The sequence below is a fragment of the Mytilus trossulus genome, chromosome 11 (genome assembly GCF_036588685.1).
Source record: "Mytilus trossulus isolate FHL-02 chromosome 11, PNRI_Mtr1.1.1.hap1, whole genome shotgun sequence".
Lineage (NCBI taxonomy): Eukaryota > Metazoa > Mollusca > Bivalvia > Mytilida > Mytilidae > Mytilus > Mytilus trossulus.
Window position 1 is genome coordinate 43,358,948 of NC_086383.1, and position 16,414 is coordinate 43,375,361.

Genomic DNA, 16,414 nt, shown 5'->3' on the forward strand with positions numbered 1-16,414 from the left:
TTAATATTACATTTCTGTTCTCTAACTTTAGTTTGCCTCAACCAAATGTTATAAAACTTATCTACAATTCTAAATACCACAAATCACAGAATAAGTAAGAATTTGGGTAGCGTCACTTTAACTGTTTTTGCATTTATTGTCCCTTTATAACGTTATATGCAAGCAGGGGAAACATCCATGTCCTATGGACACATTTTAAATGAAAAAATGTACTGACACAAATCTTAGTTATATTGATAAAAGATGTAAAGGGATAAATGTTATTATTGTATAGCAATATAATATTTCCCACAGAAATTAACCAAAATTTAGCATGCAATAAATTCTAATATTGCACTAGTGCAATAAATCTTCAAAATTCATGACGTCATCACTGAGAAAATCTTAGTTTAAACCAATTTTTACTCTCAAATATTATATTGCTATACAATAAAAGGGTTATTGCATGAATATTTGGGAATATTGTCCCTTGTAGAACATATATTGCACTCGCAAGCTCGTGCAATATAAAATTCTACTCAGGACAATATTCCCCAATATTCATACAATAACCCTATAATACATACTTTTGCCTTGCATCTGTGTAAATTTAGTAAAAAATATATTGAGAATTTGCATTCTACAAATTAATTTTGATCTTGTTTCTTATACAACTGTTTATTTGAAGTTCCTCCCAACCCTTGCCTAAGAAAATAAAATCCAAATGTACAAAAAAACCTTTTTTTCAAATCTAACTGAAGTTTTGGTTTAAATTACACAGGTGACCTACAGAGCTGAAGGATTTATAGAGAAGAATAGAGAAACACTGGGTACAAACTTCCAAAGTCTAATGGAAAATAGTCAAAACAGACTCATTACAGATCTCTTCACAACACAATTGTCAGAGGCAGGCACCTTAAAAAAGGGGTGAGTACACTCGTTTTATAGTATTTTGATAGGCCCTGCCTGTTTTGAGATACAACACTTGTATGTACGTTCAATCATTTTGTATTGTAAAAAAATCTCTTGTTTTTGACATTTAAACCTTTGAACCTTCGCATCTGCATTTTTTTCCAGAGATACTTTACACAGAAACCAGTGGTCTGTCCCAGAATGGCAGATGCCAAACAGACCTACTTTGGCTGGAGAAGAAACTTTTTCCAGGCGAGCAGGCAGAGATTTACAGAGAAGGTAAGTTATGGTCTACAGAATTGACATATATTTTCTGTTTCCAACCCCAGTTTTAAGAAATATAAAACTGTTAGACTATGGCATTTGTTCAATAAGTATAAATGGGATATTGAAATGCGTGCTCAAAACAACAAATCTGGAATCATACTCCCAAGTTTTTATGACAGCAAGGCGAGAAAATTTTGAAATTTGTTTGAAAAGTAATTTACTTTCATTATACACCTCAAGCAAAATTTTGTAGATGTAGAAAAAGGGGGGAAATGAAGGTTGACAAAAAATTTTAAGGAGGGAGCCACTCATTTGCACCACGTTTACAGAATATGTTGTGTACAGTTCAAATATGCTACACAATCAGCAATTGGTGTCTTATTATATAGAAGATAAAACAACAAAATAATGAAAGATTAAAATTTATTCAGAATTCAACACAAATACCATAATTTACACTTTTTACCTGTAAATTACCTGAAAATATAGGTAGCTTGATGAAAATGACAAAAATAATTGCCTAACATTACATTTCATATTCTCCTGAGCATTTTTCAGGCACTAAGTTTGTTTTTATCTCTTATAATGAATAAGATGTAGCACTCTGAAAAGGAATATACTTTTCTAAGGAATGAACAAACAAAAAAACAGCAGCAGCCATTTTTCATTTTTTTTTTTAGCTTTGTAAGGGTTAAAAAAGGTAAATGCACAACACTATCTATCATAAAATTACTTTATCTAAGTTATCTCCCGTATTATTTGAGTTATTTCCCCTAACTTTGCAAAGTTGAAAAAAATGTATTGAACAAAGGTATTGTACTTATTTTTAGAAAATCCAGTAAATATGATAAAAACACGTAATTTTCTATATGATCATTAAAAGTCTTGCTCATTATACATAACACACTCAAAGGATCTTATTTTATATTGTAGATTAAAAAACAGTCAACAAGTGGATAGCAATACTCCACCAGTAACTACTGCCAGTGCCTACTTCAGGGTAAGTAAGTCAACTGGTGTTTGTAATAGCTTACCATGATGTGTTTGTAGTGAATAATAAATGAAAATTATTTGTGGTACCCTGTATTTGATGTACACACCACTTAGGGGAGATAACTCTATGTATTTAACTTAGTAAATGTTATTGTTGTATTCTAACATATTTTAAACTACTTTAAAAAAATAAACACATATGCACAGTGATCTAGCAAAAACTGTAAATATCTTATAGAAAAAGTATATATTTAAAAAATAATAATCATGTACTAAAATTTAGGCAAATGAATTTTCCTGGAATTAAAAAAAGTTTGAAGTTCAATAATCTTAGATATTTTGTATGATTGTACAACAACTGGAATATATGGTATAGTTCTTACAAAGACCCCAATCTGTGAAAGACCACATTAATTATATCATCATTTTATAAATGTCATATTAACTTTTGAAAGACAACAGTTTGTTATAAAAAAGAGAAAAACACTGTGTAATAGGCACAAACTTATTTCCCATTATAGAAAAACTTGTTCCAAAATAGAATTTCAATGTAACTATTTGTCTTTGAGAAGATTTTTCAAACAATTATGCATTGTTTTACAGAATTCCTTAGCCAAGCTGATGAAGAAGATGGCTAAAGGAGAGCCACACTTTATTAGGTGTATAAAACCAAATTCTAATCAAAATCCACAGCACTTTGATGATAAAATAGTACTCAGTCAGTTAATAAGTACAGGAGTGGTGGAGACTACACGGATAAGGAAACTGGGATATCCAACCAGGATGCCTTTTGTAGACTTTATACATAGGTATGTCTGTTAAAATAGGAATTTCAGATTGAAAAAAGGGAGATAATTTCAATTTTCACAGATTTCAAAGACTTAAATTTAACTATATCAACTGCTGAAGTATGGCTTTTACAGATTTTTCACAAGTTCTGTATGAAAATGAGACTAAACTATCTATTGATAAAGGGAGAAATCTAGAATTCTTAGATATCTAAAAAAAATAAAATAACTACCATATTTAAAAAATAAAATAAACTTTAGCCTTTTTTATTTTAATTGTAGCCCTGAGTCTATGATAAACTTTCAAAAGAATTTTTCTTATGATGTGTGTTCTTTAAAATAATTGTTAAATTGGTCATATTTTGAACATACAATGAGTGGTTTTTTTCATCTAATACTCTCAATGCTTTTATTTTCAGATATTCAGTGATTGCTTTTTTAAGACGTTTGGACGAAAATGAAACTGGCCCTCGGGTTTGCCAACACATACTAAAGTGTGCAGGATTAAAGGGTTGTGAAATAGGAAAATCACGGGTAATAGATACATTTTGTATTTACACACTTACTGGTTATTAATAAACTCATCACAGGTACCAAGCTGAAAGTGACACTAGAGTACAAAATGTTAAAAAGGCTAAAAGTTTTCTTTTAAAGAACGAAGTTGAAGAGCATTGAAAACTCAAAATAGTATAATGTTAAAATAATGTTAAAATATAAGTCTGATGCTTGATCATTACACATGTAATATGAATGTGCACTTTTAGAATCTGTCACACAAAGACTTTCTGTTTTCTAATAATTTGAGTAATGAGTGGTGGTTTTGCTTAGAACTTTTGACAAAGCTATCATTCTTGTTTAATAGTATAGAAAACTGCTTTAAAATAGCAAAAATGATTTACTGGTTTCAGATGTTTAGCAAAGTCAGAAAAAAATTTTGATTGTGATGTTAAAAGTCTAAAATACATTTTGATATACACATATAAGATAATATTTGTTGTGCTTGACTGATCTTTAAACATCTTCAGCATACAGTGGTCACCAACATATCATTTATATCTAACCATAGTTTCACAATATTAAACTTGAATTATATAATAATTTACATTTTATTTCAGGTATTTCTTAAATATTTCCATACTGAACAGTTAGACTTGTGTTTGGAAAATATATACGAAGACATTATAAATGTGCAAAAATGTGCGCGGGGATATATTGCCAGAAAGTTCTATCAAAGGTTGAAACAGGTTCAACAGCACCAGTACCGAGACCTGGCTGAATTCAGTATATCCTTAAACAGAGACTGTGATAGAGTTTATCATATGATGCTTTCTTCAAATGACCATGATCACCACAAGTTTCAAAAACTGGTAAGGGTTAATTGGAAATATCTAACACAGTGTTAATCCTCCATCTACCCATACCCTAAACAAAGAGATATTTAGAAAAAAAACCTATATAGATATAAGATGTGGTATGATTAACAATGAGACAACTATCCACCAAAGTTTAAATGAACGGATGTAAGCAATTATAGGCAACCAAATGGCCTTTAACAAATTAATGAGAAAAACTGATACTGTGTAGATGCCTATATTTGATGAAATCTTGAAAGCAGGTTAACATTTTATTAAGAAAAGCACAATCATTCTTGAGCTTACAAATCAGAAAAAAATAGCTTTTAATAAGATTGATGACTCCAAACATCATCACACAAAAACTTATGATATCTTACAAAATAAATTATCATTTCAAGATGATGCCACAATTTTTTTTACAGGGTGATTAATTTTTAAAATGTTATTTATTAAAACTAGTGTTAAACCCCACCACATTCTGTACATGTATGTGCCTGTCCCAAGTCAGGAGCCTCATTGTCTCATTGGTAATCATACCACATCTTCTTTTTTATAGGTAGAGGAGAGACATATTAGAAGACCACACAGACAAAGATCTGAGGAGATTGAAGAATTTCCTGATTATGAAGAACCATCTTTTAGGTAAAAAATTCATCTAGTTTTAAATTAGGACATTCATATTGTTTTTGAAAAGGATAAAATCAGCAAAAATACTTGGTACGACAACAGGTCATACACCAACAACCAACTCCTCTAGAATAATAACAGACATAAAAACAATGAACCTGACAGTTCAGATTCTCTGACATGGTATAATCGCGAAAAGAGTAGTTCTCAAATATTATATTTAACAAAGATATTATTTGTTCAACTTCAAAGTGAAACATCTTCCTTTGACAAATCACAATAGGAAAGTTTTCTAGAGATATATTTTTCATTTATCTCCTTTTGCCTTTAGCAGATAACAATCGGAAAATTTTCTAGAAAGATGTTTTACAATTATCTCCCTGTGGCAAATCTCAATGGGAAAGTTTTCTAGAGAGATATTTTTTTATTTTTCTCCCTTTGGTAAATCTCAATAGGAAAGTTTTTCTAGTGAGATATTTTTCTGTTATCTCCCTTTGGAAATTCACGATAGGAAAGTTTTTCTAGAAAGATATTTTTCTGTTATCTCCCTTTGGCAAATCATAATAGGAAAGGTTTTTTAGAAAGATATATTTTATTTATCTCCCTTTGGCGAAGGAGGGTTGAAGGGGTCCTAATCCTGATATCCCAGGCTTAAAAGAATGAAATCCTGTGGTCTAGAATTTAAAGAAACTTTAAATCCTGACACCAGAAATTCAAAAATAAAAATCTGGGATCCCTAAAGAATAAATCTTGATATTCTTTGCTTAAAAACACGTCTTGAAAAAGGTCCTGCCCCCTCTTTAGTGAATCACAATGGAAAAGTTTTCTAGGGTGAAATTTTATTTTTATTGGTACGAATCCTACAGCTGAAGGATACTCTGTATATTTTGACTTCTTATTATTAGTGGGATACAAACAATATTTCCTCAAGCCACAAAAATTGGAATACGTGCCAATAAAACAGTATGAAAACATTTTTTTTATATTAATAATTGACATTGTCTCATTGGCACTCATACCACATCTTGTATCTATTTCACTTTTTAATGGAAGATGTCTTATATTTGCTTTCCAGAAGATCAGAACCTGACTATTATAACCAATCATCTAGAGGTCTGAATAGAGAATCCATGTCACAGGGAGGTTCAAGCAGAGAAAATGTCTACTCCCCAGTTATACAACAAGATATATCAAACAAGGAATACTTATATCAGGTAAATTATCTGTTACATAAGGGTAACAATTCATGTGAGCCAAGGCTCTGTGTTGAAGAAGTACCTTGACCAATAATCGTTTACTTTTATAAATTGTTACTTGGATGGAGAGTTGTCTCATTATTAGCACTCATACCACATCTTCCTATATCTAAATACAATTAGAACTGAGTTCATTGTTTTAACACTAATATCTAATTGTATGGATGTCAACTAAAGTGTGAGCTTGTGATAATTTATGAAAACCTTTCTCCCCATAAATATATGATGTGGTTTGAGGGCGCAAGTTCCATATCAGGAAAGTCGCCTCCCAATACATCAATATAATAATAAAAGTGCCAATGAGAAATTGATAATGAAGGATAGGCAGGGAATTCCTAAATTCCAAAACAACTAATACGTTTTTTTGAAGAAATTTTGCATACATCAAATAGCTATATAGACAATAAAAAAAAATTAACCCATACTCAAGAATTAAACTAACCTTTTTGCTTTACCTTAATTGTATAGGGGGCCTCAGTGACCAAGTGGTATAAGTTGTCCTATTACTGTATCACTAGCCTGTCAACATTGATATTGTGAGTTTGAATCCCTCACAGAGCAGGTGCACATGACTACAATCTTAATTGTCCAGGATTGTTAGTTTTCCTGCAGAAGTTTGTTGGTTTTCTCACGGCACTTTGGCTTCCTCCACCAATTAAAAACTGACCACCATGAATGGCACAATCGTATTGAAAGTAACTTAAAACACAAATCAATCAATCATTAAAATTCAATCAGTCAATTTTAAAAAAAACAAGTATCAAAAAGTAAAAACACAAAAATACTGAACTCCGAGGAAAATTCAAAAAGGAAAGTCCAAAATCAAAAGGCAAAATGAAAAGTCCAAACACATCAAATGAATGGATAACAACTGTCATATTCCTGACTTGGTGTAACGGAGGGGGTCGGTGACGACACCTTCCGGGACGTGTAGCGGCCAGTACTTCGCCCCTATTCGACCATTGGGATACCTGATATCAGATTATGGCTGAACAACAGACAATGAATCAAACGAAACTATATTTTATTCACAAAAGTACAATAATTGCATGTATTAAACAAAGTCGGATATAAACAGGAGTCAAAAATAGAGTAATTATTTCAAAGTTAAAATGAAAATGAAGGGTTCCCAGAGCTAGTCTTAAAAGTTAAGTAAATTTGCTTCGCGTTGTGTTTTAAAGTAGTGAAATTTGCACCATAAAGGGGTGACTAACTCTGGCGAACTGCACCGAAGTGGTGGCTAACTCTAACTCAAGTGAACTGATACAGTCCGGCGAGTATTTGGAGGCCTGTGCAAGGCCGACTCCGACTGAATATCAAATGATATTCTAAACTTGTCATTAAACCGGGTAACTTTAACTGAAACGGTACTGAAGAAAAGTTGAATAAATAAATGTTCATAAAACATTATAAAAACACCGAAAGTTAAATACTAAAACAGTTAAATTAACAATCCTTACTTTTATCTTACTGTGTTTAAATCAAATTAAACTTAAAATAAACATTTAAATACTAAATAATTAATCTGTCCAAATTAAGGGGAATTAACCTAGGCAAATCAAGGCACATCTATTACATTCCTCCCCCCTTAGGACAAATATTAAAGAAATTAATATTTGGGAAAAAAATATTTAAAATAGATGTGTTGAAAACAATAAACAATATAAAACAATGCAAACAAAATGTCAATTAATGTCACAAAAATGTCAAACTAACACACGGCCCAACCATCGGGAAAGTTCCACACGGTATAAACGTCCAGGAATAGGCGGTAAACACAGTTTATAAAGTACAATAATCCATAGCATATATATCCAACGGTAAATAAACACAGCATATGTACAGCATTCGACAAATAGTCCTTCAAACGGAAACGGAATGTAAATACGACTAATCTGCATGGTTCAAGTTGTACCAGGTATAGTCCACCAATTGTTGATCTCACAAAAAACACTTTTAACTTGTGTTTTCGGGTTCTTAAAGTCCATCGTTGTACCAGGTTTAGTCAACCATTGTAGATCTCACAGAATCACGTTAAACATGTGATTCCGGGTTCAAGATGATCAAACGTTGTACCAAAAGTAAGAAAGGTGTTCTCGATACAAGAACGGCTTACTATATCAGCTGGTTGTCTTCGCGCATAAACTAACTGCCACTCAATAGATTTCTGCCATGACTTTAAAAAGTCACAAAAGGAATACCATAACCCAATGAAACAAATTTATAACAATAAAACTTGTTCAGAGAGGTTAAAAATCCAAATAAATGAGCAAACTCATAAATAAAACTATTCCAACAAGAAACTAAGCTACAATCTAAACAAACCAACATCTAAAGAAAACACAATTTAATCAAACAACGTTTTTGAGGGTGGTTTCGATAACAAAACCGGCTCATTAACGTGACCAAGAAAAACAACAAATCCAAAAACTTTGAAACCATACCTTCTAAACAATAATATAAACTGACAAAATAAGTAAAATACTAAATATACAAATTAAAACAAATAAAACATATTATATGAAAACTTTAACTGGCTTATCCTTCCAACAAGAAAAATCATCCATGCTAGAAATCAAATAATCAGATAAAGAACTATGCAAATCAGTTGGAAATAAACTTTGAACTCTTTTGACAACTCTACATGATTTTTTCACATTCTTATTACATGTATTAACTGAAGTAGAAACTGGTTTTTCTGGTTCAACAACATGAACAGAATTGACACTTTTACAAACTTTATTTGGACAATTAGCTCTGATATGTCCAACTACCGAACAATTAAAACATTTTTTAACTTTAAACTTCCTATAAACCAGTTTTTTAAGAACTTTGACAATTTGATCAAAACCAGACTTCAAACAACTAAAATCTAAACTTTCTTCACTTTCCTTAATTTCACATTCAACAGGTTCAACTGTCAACTTAAAAGACTCAAACTCTGTAGCCAAAAATATAGCATCATCAAAAGTTGCAGGATGCTTAAAACGAACAAACTCTCCCATTTCCTTCTCTAATTTGTCAATGAAAATGTCCATACCAAAAGGTTCCATACTATGGAAATTATCTGGATATGCACGATGGCATAAAAGTTTTAATCTATGTCCAAAATCAAACACAGATTCATCTGGCAAAATTGTACAATTTTTCAGTTGAAATTTATTAAAAAGTATCCTTTCCTTAGGATTAAAACGTTGCATTAACAACCTTTTCAAAAAACTGTAGCTTTGCAACTGAACAGGAGTAAGAAGACGTAAAATAGTTCGAGCTTCTTCTCTTAAATTTATTACTAACTGAAGAGCCATTTCAGAAAAATTCCAGTTATTCCAAAAACTAACTGCTTCAAATTGAATAAAATAATCTTGTACATCAGCACTAACACCATCAAAAGTACAAGGTTTCTGTTCAAACTTTATCATTTTAAAAATCAAAAATTTAAACAAAATCAAAAATAAATGTAATTAAGATATTCAAACCAAAACCTGAGGGATCAGATATCCTGGTCACGGCACCATTTGTAACGGAGGGGGTCGGTGACGACACCTTCCGGGACGTGTAGCGGCCAGTACTTCGCCCCTATTCGACCATTGGGATACCTGATATCAGATTATGGCTGAACAACAGACAATGAATCAAACGAAACTATATTTTATTCACAAAAGTACAATAATTGCATGTATTAAACAAAGTCGGATATAAACAGGAGTCAAAAATAGAGTAATTATTTCAAAGTTAAAATGAAAATGAAGGGTTCCCAGAGCTAGTCTTAAAAGTTAAGTAAATTTGCTTCGCGTTGTGTTTTAAAGTAGTGAAATTTGCACCATAAAGGGGTGACTAACTCTGGCGAACTGCACCGAAGTGGTGGCTAACTCTAACTCAAGTGAACTGATACAGTCCGGCGAGTATTTGGAGGCCTGTGCAAGGCCGACTCCGACTGAATATCAAATGATATTCTAAACTTGTCATTAAACCGGGTAACTTTAACTGAAACGGTACTGAAGAAAAGTTGAATAAATAAATGTTCATAAAACATTATAAAAACACCGAAAGTTAAATACTAAAACAGTTAAATTAACAATCCTTACTTTTATCTTACTGTGTTTAAATCAAATTAAACTTAAAATAAACATTTAAATACTAAATAATTAATCTGTCCAAATTAAGGGGAATTAACCTAGGCAAATCAAGGCACATCTATTACACTTGGTACAGGCATTTTCTAATGTAGAAAAGGGTGGATTGAACTGTGTTTTATAGCTAGCGAAACCTCTCACTTGTATGACATGACTTTCAATATACATGTATACTGTTTTCAGAATCAGATGAGGCAGATATTGGCTAAATGGAAAGAGATTCCACACGATGCTTGGTGTAAGATAGTGTACATGGAGTACGCCAAGCCTGTAGCTAAATTCTACATCGTGGACAGGGATGTTATGATTGATGGCACATATGAGAGTTTTGAAGGTGAAAAGTAAGTTTGTTTATAAGAATGTTTTGGGCTATTTCCTGCTTTTGTCAGGTTGTTCTCTCTTTAGCCCTGACTTCCACTAGTGCTCTTAATTTTATTAGATGAAAACAAAGCTATGGCGGCCATGAATTATTTTGATTCTAATAGGTCAAATTCTGTAATTTTGTTAACAGTGAAAGCCCTATACATACAATACTGTTTTGGCTTTTCCATTTTACCCAATTTTGATAATATTAGTAGTATCATATAATGCAATGATTATTTTTTTTTTTTGTGCATTTTTCACGTCTATATTTTCTTCCAATGTAATTTTATTCGTTCTGAGGCGTACAAGAAGCTTTAAAAATCTCGGTATTTACCATTGATTTTTTGTTTACGGTAACATAACATTGTGATTTTACTTTATACTTGTGACGTCACCTTGTTTCGTTGCCATGCCAAGACAATAACATCATTTCGCGGAATTTTCGTTTTATGAAATTTTACCATGAAAATTAAATTGAAATGGACTGATTTGTTTATTTTGGCTGTAAAATAGAGATAAAGATATTGTATCTGAATCTTGGCCTACGAAAAATGGGGGTTTTGATGTCGAAAATTGAGAATATTTGGCAGTACAAATAATCTGGTCATGGGAGGAACAGCCGTTTTTGTGTATTACTGTGTTTGCGCTAAAGGTAGATATATTGTGATTATACTGGTTAACAATAATAGGCTGTCATATTAGAATAAGTATTCTTAAGTGGTCAACAACATGAGTCCATATGTTTGTTTTTCATCTTTCCCAATCAAGATAATTTAGCCTTAATTAGGTTTGTTATTTTTGCACTTTGCATCAGTCAAATTCTTGATGAAAACAAAAAAATGGATATTACAAAAGGAAATTACTGCACCCCAGCTCAAAGCATGGCATTAATGGTGAAGAACAATGGCCAAGGTTGAGAGTTGGGACAATTTGTAAATATCAAAATATTTTTTTTACTATAATACTGTGTGTTTTTATAGAAAGCTTGAAGTGAGCTTCCTACAAAAACTCCCAGTATAATAGTAACCATTAATTATCTGAGAACTTTTATAATGGCCATTAAATTACTTTTAAAATTGTAAAAGAAAAAATATCATCAACAAAAGTACATGTATGAATTATAAAATTGTACCTGACTGAAGATTTACATTTGGGTGATGTTGTTTTTGTAAGTCTTGTATATTTATTACAGAATTGGACTTGGTGCTTTTAGAAATCCTGATAGAGATGCAAGAACAGAAGAAATAAGGAGTTATATAGGAAAGGTAAGGAAGTTATATTCAATAGAAGTGTAATAAATGATCGTTCGTCTGTCTGTCTAACTGTCCAACATCAGGTGAAAGCTTTTGTTCAATATTCTTTTTTATGCCCCACCTATGATAGTAGAGGGGCATTATGTTTTCTGGTCTGTGCGTCTGTTCGTCTGTCTGTTCGTTCGTCCGTCCGTTCGTTCCTCCATCTGTCCCGCTTCAGGTTAAAGTTTTTGGTCAAGGTAGTTTTTGATGAAGTTGAAGTCCAATCAACTTGAAACTTAGTATACATGTTCCCTTTGATAAGATCATTCTAATTTTAATGCCAAATTAGAGAATTTATTCCAATTTCACGGTCCACAAAACATAGAAAATGATAGTGTGAGTGGGGCATCCGTGTACTGAGGACACATTCTTGTTATGAAGTTGAAGCACAATCAACTTGAAACTTAGTACACATGTTCCCCTATGATGTGATCTTTCTAATGTTAATTCAAAATTGTAGTTTTGACCCCAATTTCAAGGTCTATGGAAAATAAAAAATGATAGTGTGAGTTAGGCATCCCTGTATGTACACAATCTTCTTTTAAAGAAAATTTAGATGCATAATTTCAAAATAAAATTTAAAAAAAAAGTTTTGAAATTCAGTAATTTTGTCTTTTAATAACAGGGAATAATTTTAAGAAAGGAGGAGGATGGAGGGATACTAGCAAGGCAGATTGGTAAAAACAGTTGTATAGTCAAAGACTTTAAACAACCACACAATTACTGTTTCTCAGAAGACGTGATAGAAAAAGAAGGACAAATACCAAAAGATGAATTTATGAAGGTAAAGAGAATTATGTTTGAATAATTCTCAGACTGGTATGGATAAACTTTTCTAACGTGTGATTTAGGAATGGCAATACCTAGCCACAATCAGTAATTGTCTTACAATATAATATTTTGGTTGTCACATCTTGTTATCCAGTTGATAAATAGAGAACTGTTTCATAAAATAATTTAAATATTAATGGAGTGTTTTCAACTGCTATAGATAGATAGATACTTCATTCTCGAAAAACTAGATACAAGTTTACAGAGAATCATACAATAAGAATACAGACACAATAGTTAAGGTAAACAAATACAGTTATTATGATGACATACATGTTTAGTAACATGTAGAATTAATGATATAAGAAGGAAAAATGATCTGTAATTTTCTATAGACACTAACCTATACAGTTGAACCCCATTGGTCAAACTCAGTTTTCCTTGAAATTGAAAATCAGTGCAGATAAGTTTGTGTTGCTTATTTGTACTTATGCTGAATCAAGATAAAGTTTTCGTATCTTATCTTATCAATTATCTTTTAAAGAGTTGTGCCCCTTTGAAATATTGTTTATTTTGCAGAAAATTGCATTGTATTTCCTTTCAAGTCTTCATTTCTCTTAAAAAAAAGCGTTAAAGACACATTTTGTTTAGTTATGCCCTTGGATTGACTAAAATATGCAGTATGGGGGACCTTTGACCTCTGTTGTCTTGGGCCTCAATCCTTTTGTTGTCTGGGGGGACTATAAGATTGAAGAAAGCTTTAAGTATCTCAACTTTATATCGTATGACTCACCTATCCATATACTGTGAATTCAGAAATTGCATGCATTTATTATTGCGATTTAGATCTAAATGTGATTTTAATTTTTACGATTTTAAGAAACATCCTGTTTAGTTCATATAAAATATTACAAAATACGAGATTAAATTATTGCGTTTACAACTCTGTCGCATTTGTCGCAATAACAAAAACCTCGCAATGATTTCAGAACTTACAGTAAATAAAATTTTTATTTTTCAGATATTTGATGTAAATCAGTTGCATAGTCACATGGGACTGGCTCTGGAAGCAACAAAGACATCATCAGATACCAGATCATTACTCTACAGGGCACCAGGTTTACAGCTGCGAACCATAGTTGGCATCAGTCTTCTAGAGGACCATGAGGATATTAGCCAAACCCCATGTTGGCTGTTGGTCATTAATCTAGAAGCTCTAAGGGCATTAGATGATCAAGATGGTTTGTAGTGTTACTGAATTTACAAATAAGCTAAGTTTGATCACACACTATGTTGTACATCAATCTTTCAACACTTTAACAGAAGAGGGGCGTAAAGGGGTGGGTATATGCATGGAAGAATGCGAAATAAAGTTGCCATTTCATGATGAACAAACAATTAAAAATGTCTTGCACGTTGATCTTTTTGCAGAATTTCACAATACATAGTGAATAACGAACCTTTTTCACAACTGCACGTGAAATAAAAGTGACAAAACACATTGCAGGAAAAATAACCCTTTACCACCCTCTTAGAACATAAAGTTAAAATTTACAATACTGTTATTTCATTCAGAAATTATTTTAATGTTGTTTTTTTTTTAATGCGAGTGTGAAACAGTTTTGTAAAAATAAAAACTTGCTTTCATAATTTCACAAGTGATTTTCCTTTATTATTTGTTTGCAAAGCATTATTTATTAGAATTCACATTTTTGCCAGAGGTCAAGGATTCTCAGATATGAATTCACACATTTTTATCTGAATTAACAGTAAAAAAATAAAGAGATGCTGTATGACAGTCTTTAAAGCAATTATACATAAAAACTAAAGTTATTGTCGAGTCTTCAACAATGGTCAAACTTTACCATATATTATAAGCTTTAAAAGTCCCTGTGATGACAAATACCAATCTATAGTGAAGTTGAATAATTAATACTGTATGGCTGATATGAATTACTTATATTTCAGTGGCTCACCATGTTCTACATTGAATATATTTCAGTGGCTTAATTATCAATTAACTTATTGGTTAAATATCAGTGTACTACATTACAGCCGTTTTCATTGAATGTGAAGCCAAAGGAAATATCTTTGCTTAGCTTACTTGTTAGGTCAGGTAAACTACCCTCCTTTAAAAGTAGATTTGTCTAGCAGATAACCAATCTATCTGTCTGTTGGAAAGCTATTTCAAAATGAGGGTAGTATCACTGACCTAAGAATGAGTTCACAGTTCAGCTAACAAGCATTGGCAAGCTAACCAAAAATATTACATTTGGGTACACACTCAATAAAATTGGCTGTAATTATATTTCAATGTCTAATCATGTTCCACATTGATTTTATATTTCAGCGGCTAACCATGTGCTACAGAAGATAGCCCAGATGAAGATCAGGTCTGAAGAAGAGGTTGAAGCTGAAGAAAATACAAATGAAATAATACACAGAGTATGTTTTTATCGTACGTTTAATGGTTATCAGGTTGTTTATAATTGAACAAGTGCCATTGGTCTTCTAAAATAAAAAAAATGTTTTAGAGAATCTTTCCTGTTTTTCTTCTTCTGAAAGCTTTGAGTTTGATATTTTCTTTTACTTTTTTTCTATCATGATAAAAATTGGACAAAACTAGTTGAGTAGTAAAAAACCAGATTCCTTTTATAAATATATATTAGAATTAACATTTTCTGTTTTGAATTTGCATTGAATGGTTACCACTGTACATAGAGCAGTCATCCTTCTAACATCATCATTATGCTTGAATAATCAATACATACAACATGTGGTAATTGCTCACTGCATTGAAGAACCATTGATGGCCTTCGGCTGTTGTCTGCTCTTTCTTCAGTTTGTTGTCTCTTTGATACATTCCCAATTTTCATTCTCAATTTTCCATATAAAACTTACAGCATAGAACTATTTTTATATTTTTTATGCAGCATAAAGGAAGAGAATGGTCAAAACATAAACAAAGAGATGAAAAAAGTAGTAAAGCTCCACTAAGAAAGACGAGGATAGAATTACGACAGAAAGGTCTGGACATTAAAGAATTCATGCCTTATAGCTGGGATGATCCATCAAGTAAGTTATATCACCTTGTGTAAAGTAGTGATGTGATTGGTTCAATGTTGTCACATGGTGAACCCCTATGGATATGGACATTAAAGAGTTAATGCCTTATAGCTAGGATGATCCATCAAGTAAGTTATATCAATAATCACCTGGGGTAAATAAGTGATTTGATTGGTTCAATGTTGTCACATGGTGAATCCCTATGAATATGGACATTAAAGAGTTAATGCCTTATAGCTAGGATGATCCATCAAGTAAGTTATATCACCTCACACTAGTAGCACGATTTCAGTCTGAAACGGTCATTTTGGTCTGATCACATCTTGATTGACTGGATTTACCGCTAGAGGAAATCGTCGAGACATTTTAGACCGTTAAGACTGCGTTACGATTGATAGCCGCATCAGGTAAATCAGTTCGTTAAGGCATGTCCAGACGGAAAAGACTGAATCGTCTAGCGGGCTGTTTAGACCCGTTAAGACAGTGTCAGACCAAAACAGACCATGGATACAAAATTACGTTCAAAATTTTCAGACCCTGTTTAGATCCGTTCAGTATATCGGTTTGATACCACGAGTTGCGCCCCTTCTACTCGATAATGCATTTTAG

General features: G+C 32.0%; 1 protein-coding gene across 2 annotated transcripts in view; it reads left to right on the plus strand.

Annotated features, from left to right (window-relative positions):
• The window catches only part of LOC134691150 (myosin-IIIb-like), a 67,870-nt gene that overhangs the window by 27,440 nt on the left and 24,016 nt on the right, over positions 1–16,414 (plus strand). For both annotated transcript variants that reach the window (XM_063551434.1, XM_063551435.1), the window contains exons 14-27: positions 761–906; positions 1,057–1,170; positions 2,092–2,158; positions 2,755–2,960; positions 3,359–3,473; positions 4,055–4,306; positions 4,851–4,936; positions 5,997–6,135; positions 10,494–10,651; positions 11,866–11,938; positions 12,594–12,752; positions 13,761–13,980; positions 15,090–15,184; positions 15,673–15,814. In XM_063551434.1, coding sequence (XP_063407504.1) covers positions 761–906; positions 1,057–1,170; positions 2,092–2,158; positions 2,755–2,960; positions 3,359–3,473; positions 4,055–4,306; positions 4,851–4,936; positions 5,997–6,135; positions 10,494–10,651; positions 11,866–11,938; positions 12,594–12,752; positions 13,761–13,980; positions 15,090–15,184; positions 15,673–15,814 — 1,972 coding nt within the window. The remainder of the gene's footprint in view (positions 1–760; positions 907–1,056; positions 1,171–2,091; positions 2,159–2,754; positions 2,961–3,358; positions 3,474–4,054; positions 4,307–4,850; positions 4,937–5,996; positions 6,136–10,493; positions 10,652–11,865; positions 11,939–12,593; positions 12,753–13,760; positions 13,981–15,089; positions 15,185–15,672; positions 15,815–16,414) is intronic.